This window comes from Anser anser (genome assembly GCF_964211835.1).
Source record: "Anser anser genome assembly, chromosome: 20".
Lineage (NCBI taxonomy): Eukaryota > Metazoa > Chordata > Aves > Anseriformes > Anatidae > Anser > Anser anser.
The window spans coordinates 1,190,501-1,211,416 of NC_139741.1; the positions used below are offsets into that span (position 1 = coordinate 1,190,501).

The 20,916-nt window shown below is 45.8% G+C and overlaps 1 protein-coding gene across 1 annotated transcript in view; it reads right to left on the reverse strand.

Annotated features, from left to right (window-relative positions):
* The window catches only part of KSR1 (kinase suppressor of ras 1), a 67,900-nt gene that overhangs the window by 25,022 nt on the left and 21,962 nt on the right, over nucleotides 1-20,916 (reverse strand). The window contains 1 exon segment of the mRNA XM_083805945.1: nucleotides 8,302-8,442. Within this exon segment, the coding sequence (XP_083662071.1) occupies nucleotides 8,302-8,442 (141 nt within the window).

Sequence of the window (20,916 nt, forward strand, 5' to 3'; positions counted from 1 at the left end):
CAGCGCTAACGCTCGGGTTAACGGCTGGCACCGGGTATCGAGGCTCAGCAGCTGGTGGTGTTTGGACTGCCACAAATGACAGGTGAGCCTCAATGCTTTGTAAAAGCAGGTGTGGCATCAGATACTGAAAAGGGTTCTCTCTGCCCAGTTTAGAAATCACAGGAAAGCAAATCCCAACTTTATATATGCTTTAAACACACGGAGGGTAGAAGAAAGAAGGAAGTCAGTTTGTTCTGCAAGCCTGTGTCCACTCAAGTAGCCGTGATGCAGTCAGGTTTTGTCTGCTCTCCTTCCCCAAGAAGGGCAAAGTACAGGAGTTACCTAGGACCTGTGCTACAGCACCTGTGACAAGAGCCTTACACCCATGCAGTTAGTCCTCAACGGAGTAAGGAATGGCCCATTAGGCCTTTATACTGAAAAAACTGAGCACATATTGAAAGTGAACTTCAAGTTGTATCAATGAGGAGGAGCTGACTATTTTTACTTACCCCAAATTAGCTCTCCTGGTTGTGCAAGTATCGACAAGGCTTAACTGGGGAATTCCCATTCCCTGCTGTAAGAGGTATGTGGAATGGCATCTCGGCTTAGCTCCTGGCTTTCCGAGCACAGCACTCACGCCCAAGGGACAACTCACAAGCACAGAATTGTTGTCACAAGCACTACAGATGCGGGAGGGTGGTGGGGAGGTGTGGCTGCAATATTCATGGAGTGGCCGTGGTCCTGCACAGCGTCGTTCAGAGCCTCACAGGCCCTTCTCTCCTTCCCAGAGGAGCACAATTGACATTTACTGGCACAGAGAACTTGACGTTTTTGTCCCACCGCAGCTTCATGGTTAAACTCCAGGATTGCCTGTTCTTGCAAGTCTGACAGCGTTTAGTGCTTTTCTTTTTTAAAGATCAACCCCCTGCAACAAGGAATCTCCAGCTTTCACTTTAGTTTCCAAGCCTTCCTAGTTGTACAGAAAAAAATTAAGATCAATTTTCAAAAAACAAAACAATCCAAACTATCGATCTTCTTTGAAGTGTCGGGGCATTTTTTTCCCTTTCCCTTACTCATCTGCAGTACACAACCACTAGGGAGGGCTTGAACTCGATCACCCCAAGCTGCCTGGTTTCACTTCCTCAGCAGGTCTGTGCCCTGCAGCCCAACGCGTGGCCACGAGCAGTCACCAGTCACCGGCAGCCCTGGCTCTGCGCTGCCCACGTTGCTCCCTGTCCCAGGCAGTTTCACACAGACACACACCCCGGCGAACAGCCCAGCCTGCTGCTGGCTTGTCCCTGTCCTGGGCCAGCATATAAAGCCCAATTTACTCTTTTGCTTGATAGTTTAATTTTGGAAAAACAGACCAGCAAGTTGTAGGAAAGTATAAGCACAGAAAAGGAGATTATAGTTAAACAATCCCAATGACCTTGAGCTGGGAGCTCAGACTTTCTGAACCTGCTGCCAGTCCCCATGACACGCGACAAAAGAAATAAGCTTTTGAAGAGGGGGAGGGAGGGGAAGTAAGAGGCTTTCATTAAAGAGCCACTCATGTGCTGCACACATACGGTGGCTTAATATAAAACTGGTCAACCTGAGCCCTGCAAGATTGGCCTTATATAATTTATCTCTGTGTTAGCCCCCCCAGCCTCTGTGAAAATGATGAGGGTCACTGGTTCAAGACGGATCTTACAACAGAGCCGATCGGTGCCAGTGCCTTGGCTGAGCGGGTGAGCTGGGAGGGAGGAGGCCCTGGGAGGTGGGCTCCAGCCCCCTCGGTGCAAGGCAATTCTGAGCACCTGGAAAGCAGTCGCTGCCCATCTGCAGCACTGAGGACCAATGTGTATCCAACAGAGAAATGTGGGTCTCCACCTGCCTCTTCATGGGTGCTGCAGCTTTAAAAATATGCATCTTTAAAAAAAAACAACCATGCAGCTTACAGGCTTGCTTTAGGGCCGACAGAGGTACCATCTCCCTCAGCACACTTGCCTTGACTACAGAATGACATGTCAAGCTGTGAGACATTCACATGCTACTCTAATAGGGCCAAACTGAGAGAAAAAAAAAAAAAAAGGCAGGAGACAGAACCTGCTTTCAATCTTTCCGCACCTAGAAGCGGCAACAGCAAAACCTGAAGCCTTACTCACCACACACCGCTCAGCCCAAACCAGGAAATCAGCCCTCTCTACAGCAGGTGAGAGGACTTTTCTACAAAGCCTGCCTGCTTGTCAGACACACAGACTGTGCACTTCACAGTGTGCATGTTTAAAAGGGAGAAAAGCAAACCAGAGTGTCCAAGAGGCCACCCAACCTATTCTAAATTAGCAAGGGTGAAGAGTTCAAGATAGTGTAAGGAGGTCTTTAATCTTGTCTACTGTCCAACTTAAATCCTTGAAACATGGCAAAAAAGCTGATATCTAACACAGTGGATGAGGTATTTTTGGTAAAGACTCTTTCTTCCCTGCAGATAAGCCTACAGAGCTAATGCTGCTGTTAGCACTTGGAAAAATCAGTCTGACCTGCCCCTCAACCTAGTAGACATGGCTCTTCCTATAAAGCCAGACAGCTGACGAGGCCTGAAGTGCTGCCTCTTAAATCAATACGTTCCCTCACCAGTCATCCTCCCCTAAAGCAGCAGATGCTAGGAGGGAAAGCCCATTACATAAGGTGCTTAAATTCCCACTGATAGCTCTAAGCAAAGCGTGTAAGGATGCTCTTAAGAACATCTTGCTCTGTTTTTCTGGTGTCCGGTGAAGTAGGTACTGAAAAATTGTTCTATTATTAGGTCTCTGGAGATTTTATAGGCATTCTGGAAAGCCTCTCACGTTAAATTTCTAGCTTGCATTAAGTTTTGAGTATACACAGGCTATGGTTTTGCATAACATCATCACTGTTTCAGCTCACACAAGAGGTGGGGTGCTCTTTGACAGGGTAGCTGCTGCTTTTCTGGGGGAAGGCAGACGTAGCGGCTGCAGTGTGAGCCTCACACTGACCTCGTGTGACACACGGCGCACGGTGACCAGGTCTGCACGGGGAGCCTGGCTCCCATGGCAGGGCAAGCGAGCCCGGCAGTAGCACAGACTATCTGCTCATACTGGGGATGGGCCCTCAGCTGAACACGGTGATGGAGTTATAGGTGCAGGAAGCCTGCAGGACAGAGTTAACTTGCATACATCCAGTTAGCACCTTCAAGATCTCTGCCATCTAGCAGTCTGATCAGAGCCTCTGCTGTCAGAGCCATGGAAATCCCCAGCAAATGGCCGAAGTCCTCACAGTCTGCTCACGCTGGTATCCTTACAGGAGACAAGAGGATGCATCTGTGGAAACTTGCTGGGCGTAGGCAGATCTTCCTCTTGTACCCCCCCCAACCAAAGTAAGGGTGCACGCACACACAAATACCATGCTTTTCCTGTAACAAGTGATCGGCATAATCTGCTACAAGCTAGATCACACTCCAACCAAGCCAAACCATCTGCCATGATCTACCAGCATCTCTACTTAATTACAAGAAAGTGGGTCTTTCGCAGAAACGGTAAATGTGGGGCAAGGCAAGTTTCACACGCAAACAGGAGTTATTACAAACCCCCCCTACACACTGGGAGTCTGATACTTTCCCCAGCAGAACGGCTGTAAGCCAGAACCCGACAAGAGCGCATTGTTCCGTCGGCTCCCACACAGCCGCCGTGGTGGCAGAGCTCTGCTTGCAGCCAGCAATCACAAGGCCAGGATTTGCCCCTCCCTGTGCACGACAGTTATCTACACTAAAAACAGCTTTCCGAACTTGATTGACTGGAACCCCTGCGACATGGTGAGCAGGGCTGGTTCGGACACGTTCCAGAAGATGATAAGGAGATGACTATGTTCCTAAATTGCTTTTTAGGACGATGGCAAATTATCTGTGGGAACAAACAGAATACTGAAGTTTCTGGAAAGAACATGGGTAGAGAAGATTTTTTTCTGCATTGAAGAAAATAAGCCAGTGGAGATTAAAAAAATCCTTTTTCTTTTTTTTAAATGTATTTTTTGGTAGATACATCCCAAGCCCAGAAACCAGTAAGTAACTCTGCAAGAGGCTCTTTCAATCAGCCTGAGTGGGGACAGTGCTCTGTTCACATTGTCTTCTCCTTCCACCTCCTTCTCAATTCCTGACTCCAGCTCTCAAGGGGAGCATGACAATCCAGAACGGTGTATTTTCCTAGGTACACTTACAGAGCAACTTTCACCCACTGAGGATGACTACATAGCTTAAGTATACCTCTCCATATGTTTCCTTGTTCCACATTTTCTAATTTTCAGCTCAAACATCTCTTTCCCCGGTTTCAATCCACAATATTTAGCCATGCGCCGTTTTTGGTAGTAATTTACACACACATAGTGCTAATCCATCTCCAGAATTTCTAGCCAAAGCCAAGGATTCCAGCATTTCCTAGAAAAATACTTAAAAAGAAAATTACAGAACAATATTCGGCCAGCTCCACAGCAGAGTCTGCTCCACACTAGCCACTGTTTCCTATGATAAAAATCTGTCTGGCAACTGATTAGAGGCACACTAACAAAGAAACAGAAATAGCATGAGTTGGGGTGGGGGTTCAAATTTTCCTTACCCCTCCAAATCGTGTATTCACAGAGAGCAAACAGGATCACAAAGTCGAAGCTTGTATTCACCACCTACCTCCAAGTTTGCTAGGTCCACACAGAACAGCCCTTTCACTCGGCGCAGCGTGACTCGCTGACTGTTGTCCATGTTCACAGGAGTTTTAGCTGTCGCCCAGTGCCATAAACAGTGCATTGTTATTACTATAATCCCTTCCAGAACTAAAGGATTTTACAAGCAGTCATTATTCTCGTTTTAAATATAGGTTTTCAAAAAAAGAAAGGAGCCCAACAAGAAGACAGCAATTTTAACAGCAAGAGCTTTCAAGCTTCACAATGTCTACAGCAAGTCACTAGGCAAAAATAGGTTCAGTCTGGACGAGAGGAGTCAGCAGATATTCTAAATTAGAGCCGGTGCTCTATTTCTGACGGAGAGCCTGGGAGCTTCTGTGCTTCCCTGCGCGGCAGCTTTATTTGGGAGAGGGCCGGGGGGGACAGAAAGGGGAGGGAAAAGGGGGAGGGAGAACAAGAGCATTGTTTCTCTAGCTGTTGAGCTAAAAAACTGCTTGCAATTAGGCTGTTTTCCAAAGGTGTTATGTCACAGATTAGCACAATCTCGCAATGTCTCCAGCAACAGTAGAAGTGCGAAGGGAGTCAAAACCATTTCAAAAAGCCAAAAACAAACAAACAAAAAACAACCATGAACTCAGGCCTCTCTCCTGATTTGGCCTTGACAAGCAGTGGGCCACAGGAAAGCCCTTCACCTGCGCACACCTCCCGTGCTGTGCGTCTCGAGCCGAGGTGGCCATGGCAGGGCCTTGCCGCAGCTGGAGGCCTGAGGATCACCGAGGGGACACGTTGTACAAGACTCTACGGGTGCTGGCAACTTCTCCAGTCAGTTTCAGAGCCTAAATTCTCAGAGAAGAGAGGACTACGTGCCTAATGTGAAAAGGTGGTTACAACTCATGTGAGGTTTTCCTCCCCCCGTAGGGCTTTTTGGAAGCATTAAGAAGGAAACCCAGTATGATTATTTCAGTTTTACAGACAAGCTAACAGTATCTTCGAGATGTTAAGTCACTCCCCAGTGCACTATGTAGAGCAGCAGCAGCACCAGGTGCGGGACCCAGGTATCCCCATTTGCCGTCTGACCCGCTCAGCCACCTCTTCCCAAGGCTCCCCAGTCACGGCGCAGGCAGTGTACATAAGGCTAAGGCAGCCATTTAATAGCTCGTAAGGGCTAACCTGTTAAAGCTCCTTCTGTCAGCGACTGCCATTTTCAAGTCATTCAGCCGAAATACGGTTCACATGCTATATGAAATCTAAGCAACAGCAGGAACAATCCCATGGTACCTGTAACACTTTTGAAGGACATCATCATGGACAAACACGCTGCTATTGTCCACGCCACCAACACCAACTGTGGCTGCAGGGCTGTTTTCTAAGCAGTGCAGTAACAGGACACACACACACAAACAACAACAAAGAACACTTCCCGAGCTACAAATCCAATTGCTCTTTGGAGCATTTTTTTTTTTATTATTATTAGCCCAGATATTTCAGTTTCTCAAAAATCATTTTTAAGACCGTGTTGCAGCTCTCCTGCTTGGCTAATCTAAATGCTACAGAAGCTCTCTGCAGCTGCATGAAATGGATGCAGAACTTCCACAAAATAGCCCCACATTTGGGATCATGGAGCAATTTCAGGAGATGCTTCATGCACCCCATATTTTAGAACCAGGGAACAGAAGGAACATAGTTCATTACCTTGGTCATTGCTTAGGAGATGGTAATAAGAGAGCACAAATAAAAACAAGAAACAGTTGGAAAATGATCTCTCCTGACTTGGACCAAAATCAAATTTGCTCACATTCTTTGGTGACCGCACATAGGGAAGGGCAGTCTTGACAGTGTGAAAATGAAATCTGGTATTTTGTGATTCCTGAAAATACCAGATGTGGCAGACTTGAATTGTCCACCTCCGTTCCCCCTGCTCCACTCCTCCTCTTCATCTCTTCCCTACCCCCAGTTATACAGGCATCACAAAAGATTTCAAAAAGAGCTACAAAGACATTCTTTTAGGCTCAAGCAATTCCAGTAACCCTAGAAACCAACAACAGTTGTGAGCCTGGCAGTTTGGCCACAGCAACAGGCTGTTTTTCTGTTCTCTCATTGTCACTGCTGCACCTTCAGCTGTGCTATCCAAACCCTTGCTGGGCTGGAAGGCAATATCCATTATAAAGCATCATGTTCAAAATGAATAGTAGTAAATAAAAAGAACAGCTCAGTCCTGAACTCATCCTATTTCACCAGAACCCGTTCAGTTACATCTTGACCTATCTGGAATAACTTCCATAGAAACCTGCTGAATTTCTCATTCAGACTTTGACTTCATCAGGAATCTGCCTGTAAAGAAAGTCTTTGCTTGTGTGAGGATCAAAGAAAATTGAGTGAGAATGCTGTGATCTGGCCTGCAGAGCCAAAAATGTCAAAAAAAAAAAGTGGAAAAAAGCCTTTTCTGCTTTGTTAAGCCACCAGGAGACCAAGCTCTACTTCTATTGCCATTAACGTTACACTGAACTGAATTGTTCCCAGTACAGAACATCATGGATAAATCATGCACGGAGCGAAGCCAAGGGAACAATCTGATGCCAGTTCCCTGCAATACTGGAAGTCCTAGTTATCATCTAAACATAGCCAGGATCTCAGGCTCTAAAAAAAATGTGTCCAGACAACAGCTAGGGGCACTGACTTGTCATTTCTGATTCCAGCAAAAGTGTCAGATTACTCTGCAGTAAAGAGGCTTCTAGAAATCTACATGTTAAGAATTAAGCGATAAGGAATCTGTAAATATCAGAAGCAGCCACGGCCTGTGAGCATGAACAGCTGATGCTGGCCACCGCAGCAGAGTTATTCATTCCATTCTTTTACACTGATGCGATGTTCTTAGGTATCAGTTTGAACCAGACTTTACTCACGGGAGCGGGTGTTTGTGTAATGAAAAAACATATATATATATATATATATGTTTCTGAGTAAAGACTCCTTATCAAATCCAAACCACAGCTTCACACCTGCCCGTTACTGAGGATACTGGCTTGCAGCCTACTTTGTTTTTCAGTCTGAGCACTGTGAGAGCCTATGTTTCAGAACTCTTCTGTCAGTCTGAGTTTAGAGGGATGCAGTGCTAGTGGCTGTCTTTGGATATTCACTGATTTATAATTGTGGCTTATATGCTTTTAGAAACAATAAAACTCTAAGCTTTAACAACTTGACATTTTCGTTCATTTGTTGAGTATATCAGTGTACTCTAGGTCTTCTTTCTGCTAGTACTGGACATAGAAAATAGCGCAGTACATCATTATTATATAAAAACTATTGAGTAAGTCATGGTGTCATTCTTGGATTTAGCAGGCAGGAGAGAAGGTGATGATACCACAGGACCTCTGTCTCATACGGAATAGTAGATGTGAGGCTTTGCTTCAAATGCTGTTATGAGAAGATCCCTACTAACTCTGAGGAGGACAAAGGGATTTCAGCATTCCCCCTGGGTGATCTCTGCTCCAGGGAGAGACGGAAGCACCCTTTCCACCAAAGGTCCCCGTGGGTACCCACACACTCCCACCTTGCCTGAAAGTTCAGGAAACTAACTCAAACCCAGCAGGCAGCTGTCAGATGTGTCAGCTGTGAAAGGGCAGGAAGGCTCTGTGCTGATGGTTGTCTTCCCCTTACCTGTACAACTTCTTTCCTCACGTTGACAATGTCTAACCAGTCATTGAATCTTGGGTAGCTGTTGAGCTCTGCTGTCCTGTCGTTCAGGGGCACACTCAGCTTACACTGCCGTTGTCTGTGGATGTAGTCGATTAGTTTCACCTGTTGGGATCCAGAAACAAACAGTTAAGTTTCCTGGGATATGTTGTCACCTTCATAGGCAATGCTTGTACAGTACCTAGTCAACAGAGATGCTGCTTTGTGACTGGGGCTCTTAAATGATCTTAAAAGAACAAGAAATTAAGTTTTATTCCAAAACTTCTGTCACCAATCTCATGCCTAATGTACTACACAGAAACTGTCATGCCAGGCACAGAAAAATAAAACAAGAAGGAACATAATTTGTGCTTTATGTTTACTTATCAAAAAGAAAATACTCTCAGAAGATTTCTGACTATGTCACACATTCCCATGGGGCAGACTTCAGCTTCAAAACCTTCCTAACAAAACAATGCCTCAAAGCAAGTTAGCTGATCCATGATTTATAAACCAAAACATGTCCTTAGTCAACAAAATATAACATTTGAGACAAGATCAGACTACAAATGAAAAGGAAAAAAAAACAAATATATTCTTTGTCCACTATAATCTCTCTCCTCTTAAGTTTCTGCTCAAAATGTTTTGGCCTATGTACCTGAACAATGCTACACATGACTTGCATGCACAAAGTTACACGGGGGAAAGACAATTAGCTCATTTCCTCCTTTCCCAGACAAAGGATGTGTAAGAAATGAGATGGAAAATGGATATCGCACTTGATCTCAGCTAAATGACCCCCATATGGAGAATGCTGCTTTTGGCCTGCTCCTCAGTTTGGCAGTATACCGACAGCATGGCAGGAGATACTCTTGGATGCACAGGCTGATGACAGGCATGTGAGAAGATCTGAGAACCCGATCAGCAGTAAAGTACAGGACACATCCCTGAAATCTTGGAGCCAAAACCCCAGGCAACAGGATTAACTACCTCAGAAAGGGGATTTGGCTCTTGAGTTAAGCCCACTTCCCCTCCCCACCTATACTTGTTTTACTGAGAGGCGAAAATTCCTTTTTTCCCTCTTGACTTCTTTGTTGTGATCCAGTCCTGCAAACATATAATCATGGGGTTGATCCATGTGGTCTCGCACTGGAATCAGCTGTTAATAACAGATTTCTAGCTTGTGCTTTCCTGTAAACTCACCTCAGGGTTTTACGAGCAATCCGACTACCAGCAACTATCGCACTTCTGAGTTCAGACAGCAGTGCCATGAAGTACAAGGTTTATCAAAAAGTGGATTGATACAAACAAAAGTAAGTGATTCAAACTCTTCATGCAGCAAACAGAGAAATGCAAAGCAATGCCACTCTGAGGTGAGGCAGTTGTGCAACAAAAGAAGTGCTGTGTCCTAGAAGACACGGCCACTGCCCTGCATTTAGCCTGGCCACCCAGCCAAAACCAGGGGGAACCTTTTAACCCTGACTTCCTCACACGGCTTTGAAGCATAAGACCAAACAGAAATTACCTTGGAAATCCCATTCAATCTTTCTCAGTACCCCTTTTTGTTAAAAAGGGGATGATAGCACTTCCTTTTTTCCACCCCTTGCCTGCTTTCCCCGGTCAGTCCCCACGCGGCAGCGCGGCCCAGCCCACAGGGGCTGCCGGTGGGCTACGGGCAGCCAGGCACTGCCACACCAAGCAGGGACAAGTTAGCTCGCTCCCTCAATAGTGCCATGTGCCAGCGGACCAATGTGACTTCTAAACACTGCTGCTGCTCGGTCTGCATGTACCTGCTCTCAGGCTCGCTGCCAGCTGCACCCTCCTACACAGCCGCACCGTCAGGGGAGCGCAGCCCCGAGTTCGGACGTCCCTGCAACACGCGTGCCCTGCTCCTGCAGAGCGAGCTCAGTGCAGCCGAGGGGCACGCAGGATGTCTTGCCTGGCTAAGTTGTGACCTTCTGCTTTCTCACTGTCATAGGTATTTTCACCTCCCGGTGAGCTCTCCGATCTTCAGTCAGGTGAGAAGTGCGCCTGGAGATGCGGTTCGTGGTATTTTCCTGCTAGCTGCTTGGTTTCATTTTTTGTCTGCTGCTCATTGTACTTTTCCCCCACCTCACACTTTGGCTTTGTGTCATACACACTCTGACAGGCTACAGCCGGCTGGCCCGCATTAGACATGGTGTGACTTTGCAGACCTCCGTAGCAATTAAAAACAAGGCTGTGCATATTGCGTGCGTGCACACATGTTAGCAAGACCAACCGGCATTCTCATCTGTAGGGTCTCATTCTACTCAAGATACTTGGTCCTGCTCTTATTGCCTCCAAACGTACCATGTTTGCATCCTAACTCCTTCCTTCAGAAGATATTGGGGCAGAAGAGATTAGGATGAGAAGGAGGACTTAGCTGCGGGTAAAGACAGGAGCAGAATAAGCAGAGCCCTGACAGCAGATGTGAGGGGAGCACACCTTGCCCTTCGGGAAGAAGAGGGGATCTTGGCAGCCCATGGGCTAGAAGTCAGGTTAACAAATGGCACCATGTAGGAACGGAGGCAATAGGAACAAAGAAGAACTGGTATGGATACAGAGGGAAGGTCTCCTAATAAGGGTCAGAGAGGAGCTTGCAGGAAGTTTGAGGACTACGCAGTAGCGCCCAGTATGCCAAAAGTCAGCCTACATAAATAAAAAAGAGCGCGGCTTCCCGTCTGTGCAATAGACATGTCATGGAGAGGAGAGGGAAGACAGAAATCACCCAAGCATTCTCTTTTCTGGAGGCCATTCCAAGTAAGGCTCAATGACTATATGCACTTTGATATACAAACTGCAACCACAAAATCCAGCCAAAGGCAAACAAGTCAGCTGCGCGTCTGCAAGCCGCAGTATGCAGAATTCCCGGGGAGCTGTTTTATGTTACTGCTTCTTCCCACAGGTCACCTCACCCCTTCCCCATTCCTGGCCAAATCTCAAGGTTGCTGAGCACCTCGGGAAAGGTTGCTTGAGCAGGGATTTTGGACTGTCAGTGCCAGCCACAACAGGCCTATGTGTAAAAGTAGAAGCTTGGCTCCTCAGTCTGATTGTGATCTGGTGTTTTAGTGTAGGACCTTGCATCAGGCAAGATTTGTCTTCCTCGAAGAAGTATGAGATATCAGCATGGTCTCTAAAGCTAGAGCGCCATATCTAGTTATATGTAGCACTAATGATATGCAAACGCTTAAAAGTCGCACATGACCCAGCATAAAGCCGGGAACTGCAAGCACTGACTGGGGTAAGAAGAGGTGTGGGAATTCATTCCAAAAACCATGATGGAAGGCAGGATGGACTTAACACCTATTTATAAAACAAAAATCACAAATTAAGTCAAAGAAATTATCCAAAAAAATATACGAACCCACATTATCTTATTGCAATCTCTGCAGTATCACGAGGACAGCATGCTGCCTAAAGGAAGCATATTCTTGAGGCACAGTCACTTTTCTCGCATCCCCCACAAAAGCTTTCCTCGCCAATTTCAGCGTAACACCAGAACATCACGTTTAAAGAGTAAGAGACTGGACCTTGACTCTGGGGAGTTGGACTCCCCTCCCAGCTCTGCCACTGACCTGCTGTGTGACTGGGAGCAAATTAAATAATCCATCTTCTCTCCCATCCTGCACGGGGCTCTGCCTGCACAAACTGCCTGGAGCAGGCACCATCTTCAATTATTTTAACACTGCTTAAAAAAGATGGCTTCAAATATTTTCATTTGACAAGGTTCATCCATGGCATAAACTAGAAGGACACTGCAGGAAGGTGCTCTGTGCTACACAGATTTCAGTGTTGAAAGTTTCCTTCTTCACTGGGATAAACCAAAAATGTAATCCTCAAAAATGGAAAAGTGGTCTGACAGCACAGAGCTGAGTGTCTCAGATTGCCAAGTCTGGTTTTCCCATGACAACTCCTTCACATTTACTCTGTGAGTCCAGAATTGTTTTCCCCCATTCCTATAAATAGTATATTTGCACTCTCTTCCCACCCTACGTGCACCACGCTTCTCCCCTAGGATGGGTTTCATTTTGTTATTTCCTGCCCAGACTTTTAACTCGACTACATGGTTTGGCTTTAATAGCTGAGCTGTTGCAAAACCCTTTTCTGAGAACATAATAAAACTTCTGGGTTCAGTGACGCACATAAAAACCCACAAACAACATGCAGGTCTCCAACCACGAACTAGACAGAGAGATAAAGCCAATAGTAACTTATTCACTGCTTGCTTGCCAAACAGCACGTCCTACTCATCACAAATGGCAAATCCCACAACAGAGGCAGTGATATTCCAACTGCCCCTAACCCACAGAGGTGGGGAAGAACCAGAGCAGAGACAGGACACGGAGCGCTGGGGTACGTGGCTGGTTAGGGCGTGCTCCATCAGATCCCTCGTGCCCTCGGCAGCAGCCTGCAGCTGACGGCCAGGATACCCCGTTCTCATTTGCCATGAGAATTACACTTCTTCCAAGGTGTGGTCCTGGATGCACATTTATCTCCTCCTGACAGGTTGGTTTTTGTTTTTGTTTTTTTTTTTGTTATTTTTAAATGAATGTCCATTTACAGCATATCTGAGAATCAGGCCCAAGATGTTTAGGAAAAATATGCCAAGCTTGAATTTTTATCTATTTATACAAAATAAACAGTCAGAAATCTTGAGATACAAGTTTGCCTGTGTTCATGACCTCAAGTCAATAGTTGGAAGTGTCATGGAATAGGAACAAAACAAAAATAAAACCAAACACATAGCCATAGACGGGCGCGCACACGCACAAGTTCTTCAGTTGTACTGCTGCAGACATGGCACATGAAAGCAATGGCATCTGTAGAGCTAAAAATTACACATTAAAGAAACTTGGGACACTCAAAGGTACTCTGCTAGGGACTCTGCTATACCAAAGTACCAGCCAAGATTCCTTCAGAATATCAACAGTTTGTTGAGAAGATGTTTTCATGTTTTCACAATACCTATCATGTTCTCCTCACCGATGCCTATAACTTCTCTAGGCGACTTGAAACTTACGCAACGTTTAGAAGATTTTTTTTGCAACATTCAAGATAGACAATTGACATTATTTAATCAACAAATCAAGGACATTTTCTAAAGCATGTCATGCTTCTCCTGTCCCAGGCGATGAAATCTCACGGAGTCTGGCAGCACTTGAAAGGACAGTTAATATGAGCTTCCACCAATACTTCCAAGCCCACAACCACTTACTGCCTTGCAATTTAACAAGCTGGTGGCTGAAAACAGATGACCCGGCTCTTAAATGTGGCTAAGAGAAATGCAAATCACCTGTATTCCTTCAGGCAGGAGTTAACCAGGAAAGAACTCCTCTGTTAACCTCCTGCCAAGAACAGGACCCAGAGGGCAAAGGCGCGCTCTCTGAAGTGGCAGACAGCAGCTGCTGCAGCAGGGCATCACACCTGGGGATCGGTGTCTCATACAGTAGGGAGGTTCTGCACTTCTACCTTCTGAAACAGAAGACAAAATTTCTGATCTCGGGGTTTATCTGTGTGTGGACGCTGGGGGAAATAAAGTGAGTCATCTTAAGGCATCCAGTGAAAGTGGATTCACTTCACACCTTTACCTGACTCTTACCTATTTTCCCCAGTGCCATTACACAGACAAACCCTAAGTCAGACCAAAAAAAAAAAAAATCTTGAGCAACCTGAGCACTGAAGAGAACATAAAAAGGTCAGAATCTGACTTGCCAAATTTGTCTCAGAAGCCTTGCTCAGAAACCATGTGAGAAACTGATAGAGATCTCTACAATCATCCAGAGACCAGCTGCGCTGTGAGTGTACTTCAGGACACCTTTTTCAAAGTCACCCCAACTGAAAGAGAAAAAAGGTGCAACCGAGTCGATCCAAGGAACTGAAAGAACCAGCACTTTATTTTTATAGAGCAAGCTACGTTGTATGAAGGCTGCTTATTTTGAGGTATGAAAGCTGGGGAAGAACCTGTGACATGAACAAGAGCTCAGCACAGCCCCGTGCAGGCGGCTGACCCAACGAACCTACCCCGTGCTGACTGGCCCGGAACAGCAGCTGTGATGAAGGGATCTGGCCGGCACTTGTGGGACACCGCTGCCACCGTCCGCACTGCCTCATGCTCCCCTCCTCAGAACGGCCCCAGCGCAGGCGATCACAACAAAGCTAAGGAGACACCTGCACGCCAGAGTAACAGAGAGGGGATGCCAAGCAGTAGTTCACCTTCAGTGAACTTGCCTCAAGCAGCTGACTCATTTGAATGCCTCCTGGTTATCTCAATTCTTACCGTCATCTGATCATGGTATCACCAAGCAGCAACCGAAGTCTCAGAGGTCCTCATTTCCCCTTTGTGTTCAGTGGAGTAGCTTGTCGTGAGTATAGGAATATGGACTGTTCCCTTTCTAGTATCGGGAGAACTAAAACAATGCCTACTTTTGACTGGCTTAACCACATCTGCCTGGTGAAGTAGAGTGTAAAAACTGTACTTTGTAGAAGTAAAGTCTATAGCCTTTTCACATGACATATGTTCATTTTGCAGTGAAAACTGATCCAGACCTGTTCATAGAAAATTTTGTTCGACTGCAGAGAAAACCATCCTTCCCATCTGTGCTTTCCTTAGGAGCACTCAGATGATGCAGGGTTCAGCTGGTGACTCCTAGGATCTTACAAACCTCAAAGCTGCTTCAAATCCAGCATGGATTTCAAACAGCTCTTTTCAAGGCTAGCACAAGAGCTGCACAGGAGCAAAACACACAACAAAATAAGAAGAGATGGAAAAAAAAACATTTCAGGAATTGTTTGTATCCTACAAAATGAGGTCACTCAGTTTCTCACCCACATGATTTTGCCCTCAAGAACAACAAAACCAAATACACTAAAGGATAATATTTTGTCATGTATCTTCACCAGACATATAGGAGGAAGGCCAAGCTCGCAGATAAAACATTACAAAGAAAGAACTGGTAGCAGAATCATTTATTTATTTGAGATGATACCTGAAAAAAGGAACGCATGTACATGTCAGACGCGGACCTGCAGTCAGGGGAACTCACGTTCCCTCGCACCCAGCTGACTCGTTCAGTGCAGAAGCGTGGCGGGGTGAGCAGCACTCCTGTCCGAGAGAGGCCGGGTCCTCATTCTAGCTCTGCTACCACAGCAGCCAGACCACTTACTTCTTGGTGTCTGTCTCTTATCCACGTCTTTACTGATTACAGAAGTGCAATCAGAGGCACTGGGTATATAAGTTCCTGCTGTGCTGGACCACAAGCACAGCCCCCTTTGAAAAAGACAGCCTGCAGAACAGTGCTACTGTTTTGAATGCCAAAACCAACTTATGAACATTAACACACTCACAAGAAGGATTAAAGATGGTTTGATTAAAAACAATCTGCACAAAGTCAAGGAGCAGTTTTAGAAACAGGCCATGAAACACCCATCTTTCAGTCCTCTGCCCTAACCGCTAGAGCATGGCAGCAGTAACTGCTGTGGGGCTTCCAAAAAGCAGAGGGAATAGGAATGATGGCAAGGACAGGAGTAAGCGCTGAGTGACTGCAGCTCTACAGTCACACCATGCTGCGGCGAGGAAGCTGTGGTGATTTACATCAGCTGAGGATCTGTGCTTGGAGTCTCCATGCCAGCCTTACTTGCAGCATTTACAGAGCAGGAACATTGGACCGCCTCCTGCTGCTGCAGAACCCGGGTGTCTGGCCTGGCTTAAGGACTTTTGGTTTTGCTTATAAAAGAAAAGGAAGTAGTTTCTCAATGCATTGCTAAACAAACCCAGCAAAACAGGACCCAGCGCAAGCCAGCAGAAAAGTGTATGCACAAGGTACACTCAGGGAAAAAAAAAGCCTAAGAAAAATGAGTAAATAAAAGCACAGAGAGGTAGAGGAATAGGGAGAGATGAAACACCAGATGGATGGATTTTCCTTTGAACCTTCAGTCACGCCCGAGGCTGACACAATACCCACCGCCCAAACACTACAGTATGTTATTTCTGCTTTGTCAGATGATGCAGACAGCATCATTTCTGGGTCACTTGGAGGCCACGTACCACCCTCTCTCCTCTCCCCTCCTTTCTTTTTCCACAGTCCCAGCAACCAAGAGCTGCAAAGGCACAGCTGAGGCCTCCCTGGCTACAGGTGGGAGTGGGAGGACGACACTGCACAATTGAGCGGTTGCCTGTACATAACACAATTTTCTTCACAGATTTCACCCCAGGGAGGCATATGAACCTAATGCAGCCCCAGGCACAGTCCTCTATTCAAATACCAAAGGTTTCACACCCAGTGCACACTAAAAATGAAAGCCCTCCCCCTTCCTCTATAACCCGATGCAACTGCAGCACAACGATTAGGAGTGCTCCGCAAGACTAAGAACTGTACTTGCTGTATGCTGAGCACAAGCCTGCTTGCTGCCACATCAGATCTGCAGCTCAACCTTCCCTCAGCTCCCACTTCTTTCCAGCACCCACCTAACCACTTTATCTCAGCCATGCTTCATTAGGCTGAGCTGTATTTCCATACGGAGCACAGGAAGAACAACCCCTTCCCTGCAAAAAGGGGATACTGAAGGATATCATTACCCCAAACTAACCTGAAGACCTGTTAAGGTTTCCCATCCACTCTTGAAATTAGCATATGTGCCACTCAGAAGGCTTATGGTTTTATCGTGCCACGCACAAAAATTCTGTCCAAACACAGAGTATCTCCTGTTCTCACTCATTTGGTTCCATCCCCAGGGTCCCAGATCCTGTACCTGCCCACCTGCAGCCAGATCTCAAACAGCTCCCGCAGGCTGGGTGACAACCTGGGAACAGCATCACTGTCACCGTGGTTCTCAGCAGCCAAGGCTTCGAAGGGAGGGAGTCTTGGCCCTCAACCAAGGTCTTTAACAATAAGATAACAAATACCTGTAAGAAATGGACTAGGCAGAGCTAATCATGCCTTTGGCAAGAAAGCAGAAAGGATCTCCAGAGATCACTTTTGGGCCTGTACAACTCAAAGGCAGAGCAGTCCCGTGGCTGACTCTGACCCTTGTCGTAACGGCTCTGAAAGAAATCTGGAAAGCCTCAAGAAATCAGAGACTTCCATCTCCTGCCCCAAGAAAAGACCAGCCCTGAGTAAATCTTTCTTGACAGCTGGGGAAACCTAGGTCCAGATCCTTGCCCTCCTCCCCATTTCCTGCGGGCTGCCGGGTGAGGCCTGGCAGGCCGGGCACCCTGCGGACGTGCGCATGGGGCTGACAGCGGTGGTCCTGTGCCGTGCGGGCTTCGAGGCTCGCCTCTGGGTCTGCCCGAGCACACGTCGCGCTGCCCTGCCTTGCTGAGCCGGGGGAAAGGGAGGTCGTGAGGTGCCCACACATACGACACAGACTTCCCAAAGTACTGAGATAAACCACGCCTTGTCCAACCTATCTGCTGTAGCCCGTCAAGCTATACAAAGGTGAATGCAGCTTGAAAATAATACTAATACTATGCTTCTCCCTGTGATTGTTCAGTCCCTTGGCAAATCTATTGTCTCTCTCCTCCCTTAAAGAAAACAACGACTCCAAACCCCCTGCCAGTTTTACAATGACCACAGCCAGAAAGCAGCAAGCGTCAGGGAGAAAGACTACAAACATTTCTTAAAATTAAGAGGAAACAACAGGTCATCTTCAGGGGGAGGGGGAAGTTACAACTCACGGACCTCTGTAAAACTCAAAACTCACAGTGCCTTTAAAGCTGATGTCCCCTGTCATTTTTAACATAACACCAACCATTCTTACACATCTGTAGAAATAACTCTCGAGTGTACTTGATTCGACACCGGGGGAGGTGGGCATACAGAAACCAACAACCTGTGAACGTGTACATTTCCAGCATAAATAAAGGAGTAGAGTTTACAGCAAAAAATATAAAGCCAGGCATTTCCTTCAGAAAGGTCAGGAAGGGAATGACTAATTCTAGGCCCCCGTCATATTCCTGCGCTTCCCTTTCCTCCTCACTGGACACCTCATCCTGCAAGGTGCTGAGCACCCCCAGCTCTCACCAGACGGCGAGGGACCAAGGCACCTTGCACGGCTAGCCCGAAAGCTCCCACTGTTCTGTCTCGAAAGGTCTCTAAGGAAATGAGCTCCCTTAATGGAGAGTTTACTGCCCAGGATGCTGTCCATAACCCCCAAGGTTTTTTCACCTTTCTCTTCCAAGCAATGATACTTTGCAAAATGCTCCGGATGATTAGCTCTCCACTCGAGAGAACAGAGCTATTTTGGCAAGGACTAGGGTCACGTTTCTCTGTTCAGACACTGCGTGAGAAAGCTGCTGTGCCTCACTGCTCGCATTTTCTTTGCCCGAAAATCTCTTTGGGGCTCTGTGGCTAACATTCGCCTATAGCAATCAAGTGGTGTTTCAATCATTATTCAGGTACAAATACAGCATTCAGACAGGAGACACCTGGATCCAGCCGGATTCCCAACCCACAAAAAATTTTTCTTCTTTGGACCAAGGCTTTCATTTAGGCCATGTTGTGTCCACTTAGAAAAGCGGAGGAAAATGTAGTTGCTGACCTAGCAATAGTTGTGTGAGAAAAAATGCTCAAGAGACTGATAAGCAGCAACTGGCTACACAACAGACAATGCTGAAACAGCTATTGGCACCATGCAGCAGCCTGGAAAGATTTTAATCGGCACTTGAAAAATGATCACACACGTATGCAGAGACAACAAGCTCCAAGTTCAGGATCCTCTTGTGCTTGTAGGCCAGATACAACATCCATTACTGTTGTGAATTTCCACAGAAACTCCACACAGCAAATCTGTGTCTGTGCCTAGTCAAAAAGGTTTTGTTGTTGTCGGTTTGTTTTGACCATTTGTTAAGACAACTATATAGTCAAAAGCAGTTTGTTAAAACCAGGACTTTTCCATGAAAGTGATTTTGGTAAGCTTCCCATTTTGAAAGTGTTCTACGGAAACAGATTAAAGTTGTCAAAACATGTTTTTGTAATACAGAAAACTTAATTTAAAAGATTTCACTTCTGAATTAAACGTACAATAAAAGGAAGTGTGCCAGTGCAAGATCAGAATTTAAGCACTGTGTATGTGTGTCACCCACATTTTTTTTATGCAGAACTTATGAAAAATATGAGCCTGACTTTTCTCTCCAATTTCGGATCAAAAAAAAAGCTTTAGGAACAGGAAAGTTCTCACACTTGCCCTTACCTCTACCCACAACTCCTGATCACTCCAAGATTCAGAAAACTACCTCGGATCATTGGCCTGTAGCAATAATTCTCTAAAGTGACTTGCACACTTGGTCTCCTTCTCTGCACTCACCTACTGAGCTTTCCTTGAGCACACACACAGTCATCTCAACCCAGTCACCAGGTGACGTGCTGAGATGAATATCGGGAGTTACAAAGCACAGAGGACATCCCAGCCATCCTGCATCCACTGCGCAGCTCTGGATAGTACTACAGGATAGAAGTACTGTCTTTGCTTTTGTCCCTTCCTTTCAGAAATCATTTAAAACAGCTTTATTTGGGGATAAGACAGACAAAAATAAAAATATAAAAACAACAACCAAGTAATACGTGTTAGGAAGCCCTCTGAAATTGCTTCTTCCAGCTCGTTTTTGTGGTTTCTGAATCAGTTATGTGTATGTACTCACAAACTGGTGCGGTTCAAATTGACGCAGCCTTTTAGAATGGGCAATGATGGCAACACGGCACTGATTCCATGTGAATACCTCATTGACATAAATTATGTTTCTTAAAAAAATGCACGAGCACCAACCAAAGCTGAAAGAGAATTAAAAATAACACCTGATCACTGCTTGGCCTAAACAAGAGATCTGCCGCTTAAACCAAAAAAAAGTTACAGAAAACACAAACGACGTCCATAGGAATCACCTGGCAATTTTCTGTTACAGCAGTTATTCCACCAGTGATGAACCCTGAGTTCAATGCAATAATTTCTAAGTCCAGGACATTATTCTGAAAGCTGGCAATTTCATGGGTTAGTGTGCTCACCTAGGCCATAGGCCCAAGCATTTGTTTGTTAGATTCAGGACCTAGAATGCCAGTTGCCTGCCCAATCACCAGTTCATTGCCTGGGCACTTCGGTATAAATGCTGTACCTCTGAAAAAGAGCTTCTTTTGCCTCCTGAACAGGAAACAGGATATATACTCTCATGTATCTACATATAATAAGCTTTATATATATATATATATATAGTTTATATATATAAACTTTTGGTTGATACACCTGTGTCGACAGGACCAGTTACACTAGCACAATTACACCAATACTAAAAAAGTCAATCTCTAGCTTCCTAATGCTGTACTGGTTTAGGTTCAGATTTGCACTGAGGGAACCTTTGACAAAGGTCCACATCATCAAGCCCACAGTCCTTTTTCTAAAAGCGTTTGCAATTTTTACATCTTTCACTTTTCATGCTCTACATTCTTCTTAGGAAACATTCTTCATAGTAGTCCTTTGTCACTCCCTTCACATGACATATGCTTCATTATATCCCTTTCATCTTAACGTATCTCCTCTGACTATCCACTGAAGAGTAAGTTCAGCAGCCTCTTGGGTTCAGGATTTCTGCTC